This window comes from Physeter macrocephalus, chromosome 1, assembly GCF_002837175.3.
Source record: "Physeter macrocephalus isolate SW-GA chromosome 1, ASM283717v5, whole genome shotgun sequence".
In the NCBI taxonomy this organism is placed as follows: domain Eukaryota; kingdom Metazoa; phylum Chordata; class Mammalia; order Artiodactyla; family Physeteridae; genus Physeter; species Physeter macrocephalus.
The window spans coordinates 29,234,025-29,236,121 of NC_041214.2; the positions used below are offsets into that span (position 1 = coordinate 29,234,025).

The window sequence follows — 2,097 nt, forward strand, 5'->3', positions numbered from 1 at the left end:
ATCATACCCGAGGGTGCTAATACCACCTGCTACCCCTCCTGGCATGAGCCTACCTTTCAAAGGCAGTGCTTGTCTAATGGTGGGGTTCCAGGCTCTGCTGCAGAAGGATACGGAGATGGCTCTGACCTGCAGTGCCTTCTCAGGATCCCATGAACGGTCCACCATAAATGCATCCCTATTAACTACTCTCCTGTTCCAGGTGCACTATTCCATTTGCGTATCCAGCAGGAAAATACGGTGCTGCCTCGGAGTAACAAACCTCTTGTTCTGGAAGCAGCAGGAAGTCTCGGAGGTGTTGACCTACTGCTACTGAGCATCCACTCATCTGGACCCCGAAGGTGGTGGAGGGGGTAGATCCACATAATGACCAGAGCTAGCAGGGACTGAGCCCTTACCATGTACCAGGTCCTGTTCCAAGCACTCTGTATGTGTTAACCCTCACAGTGACCCATCCCAGTGGAGGAGATGCTATTTTTGTTTTCTCCATTTTATAGAAGAGATAAACAAGGATAGAGAGTCCAAATGATGTGCCTATGGTCACCCAGCTAAGAAGTGGAGCACAGGGCTTGAACTCAGGCTACCTGGCAGAGCTTGGTGACCCCTCTGCAGGGGTGAAAATCTGCCCAGGGCTGAAGGGCAAAGGACTGGCCTGGACCAAGAGCAGATGATACTGCAGACCTGCAGAGGCCTTTAAAGGTAGAGCCACTCAGGCTGCTTAAGGGAAAGTACAAACGGGAAAGCATATGCTTCCTAAAATAGGATCTTGGAGAAATAAATGTGCTATCCATAGGAAAGAATCTCAAATAGGCAATGTCCAAGAATTAGTAGGGGATATGCTGTGCTGGCCAGAGAATGTTTCCAGGTAAAACAACCCCACACCCAAACTAACGACAAAGAAACGAAACGAAACGAAACTAAAAAATTAACAACAAAAGCTGCACAGAAAACCACCATGCAGGCAATCACCTCTTCTGCTTGCGGATAAAACTGACAGTTCTAGAAATAAAGGGGAATAGATTAAAGGGTTTCAAAGTATGGGAGTGATTTTTGTTTTCTCGTTTAATGCCAGCTTTCAAGGAAGGATGACTATGTCTGTCACAGTTACATACTCGTTCTGTTTAAAACCCATCCAGATGCCTCCATGGGCTCTATCAGGAGTAGGAGGGTCCTGCAGCTGCTTCCCAAAGCCAGCAGAGAGCTCTTCACGGGGAGCATGGAGCGCATGCTTGGTAGACCCTTCTCACAGCCATCACTTCTTCTTGAACACTTGATGGCACACCTGGTCGCCGCACGTCAGCTCCTGCAACATCAGAAAGCAGGTGAGTGACTGACAAGCCAGGCCTTCCTTCCACCCACCCCCAGGCCTCTGGGTGTCTGTGAGTTGGGGTGGGGGAGGAGCTGGAATAAAGAGGACACTTAGTCATCTGGGCAAAGAGCATCTCAGAGACCCAATCAGATGGCGTGCCCTGCAGGTAGCAGTCATTTGATTTTGACACTTGAATTGAGCTTGAACAACTATAAAAATGAAAAATGCAAAGAAATTATCCTCTGGGGCAGGATTTCTCCTACTCTCGTGATTAAAGCAACATCGCTTAATTTATAAAAGGCAGCAAAGCCACAAAGAAGGGAAGGATCTAGTGGGGAGCATTTGGAAGGCAAGGGCCTGGTGAGCTGTCCCTGCACCCTGTGGATTTTCTGGCCTCTGGTGATTAGAACGTTGGTTGGTGGCAGCACAGGCAATGACAGGGCAAGGGCTGCAAAAGGGCTCCCCCAGGCCTGCCTGGGCAGACAAGATGCTGCCTTTCATCTGGACAGGGGGAGCCCCCAGGCCTTATCTGCGCCTCGTGACCCTTTGAGGGAGGAGAGGAAAAACACGAGTGTGGGAACAGCCACAAAAATCATTGCAGTTGATGATGAATCCATTGGCTTAGCCACAGGGACAGTAGGGGTTTGTACTACAATTTTAAAAATCCACCTTCCGGGGCTTCCCTGGTGGCGCCGTGGTTGGGGGTCCGCCTGCCGATACGGGGGGCGCGGGTTCGTGCCCCGGTCTGGGAGGGTCCCGCATGCCGCGGAGCGGCTGGGCCCGTGAGCCAT

The 2,097-nt window shown here is 50.8% G+C and overlaps 1 protein-coding gene across 1 annotated transcript in view; it reads right to left on the minus strand.

The window, feature by feature from the left end:
* Nucleotides 1-1,048: 1,048 nt before the first annotated feature.
* Nucleotides 1,049-2,097, minus strand: part of RBP2 (retinol binding protein 2) — a 23,803-nt gene continuing 22,754 nt past the window's right edge. The window contains exon 4 of the mRNA XM_007113371.2: nucleotides 1,049-1,300. Coding sequence (XP_007113433.1) covers nucleotides 1,250-1,300 — 51 coding nt within the window. The 3' untranslated portion in view covers nucleotides 1,049-1,249. The remainder of the gene's footprint in view (nucleotides 1,301-2,097) is intronic.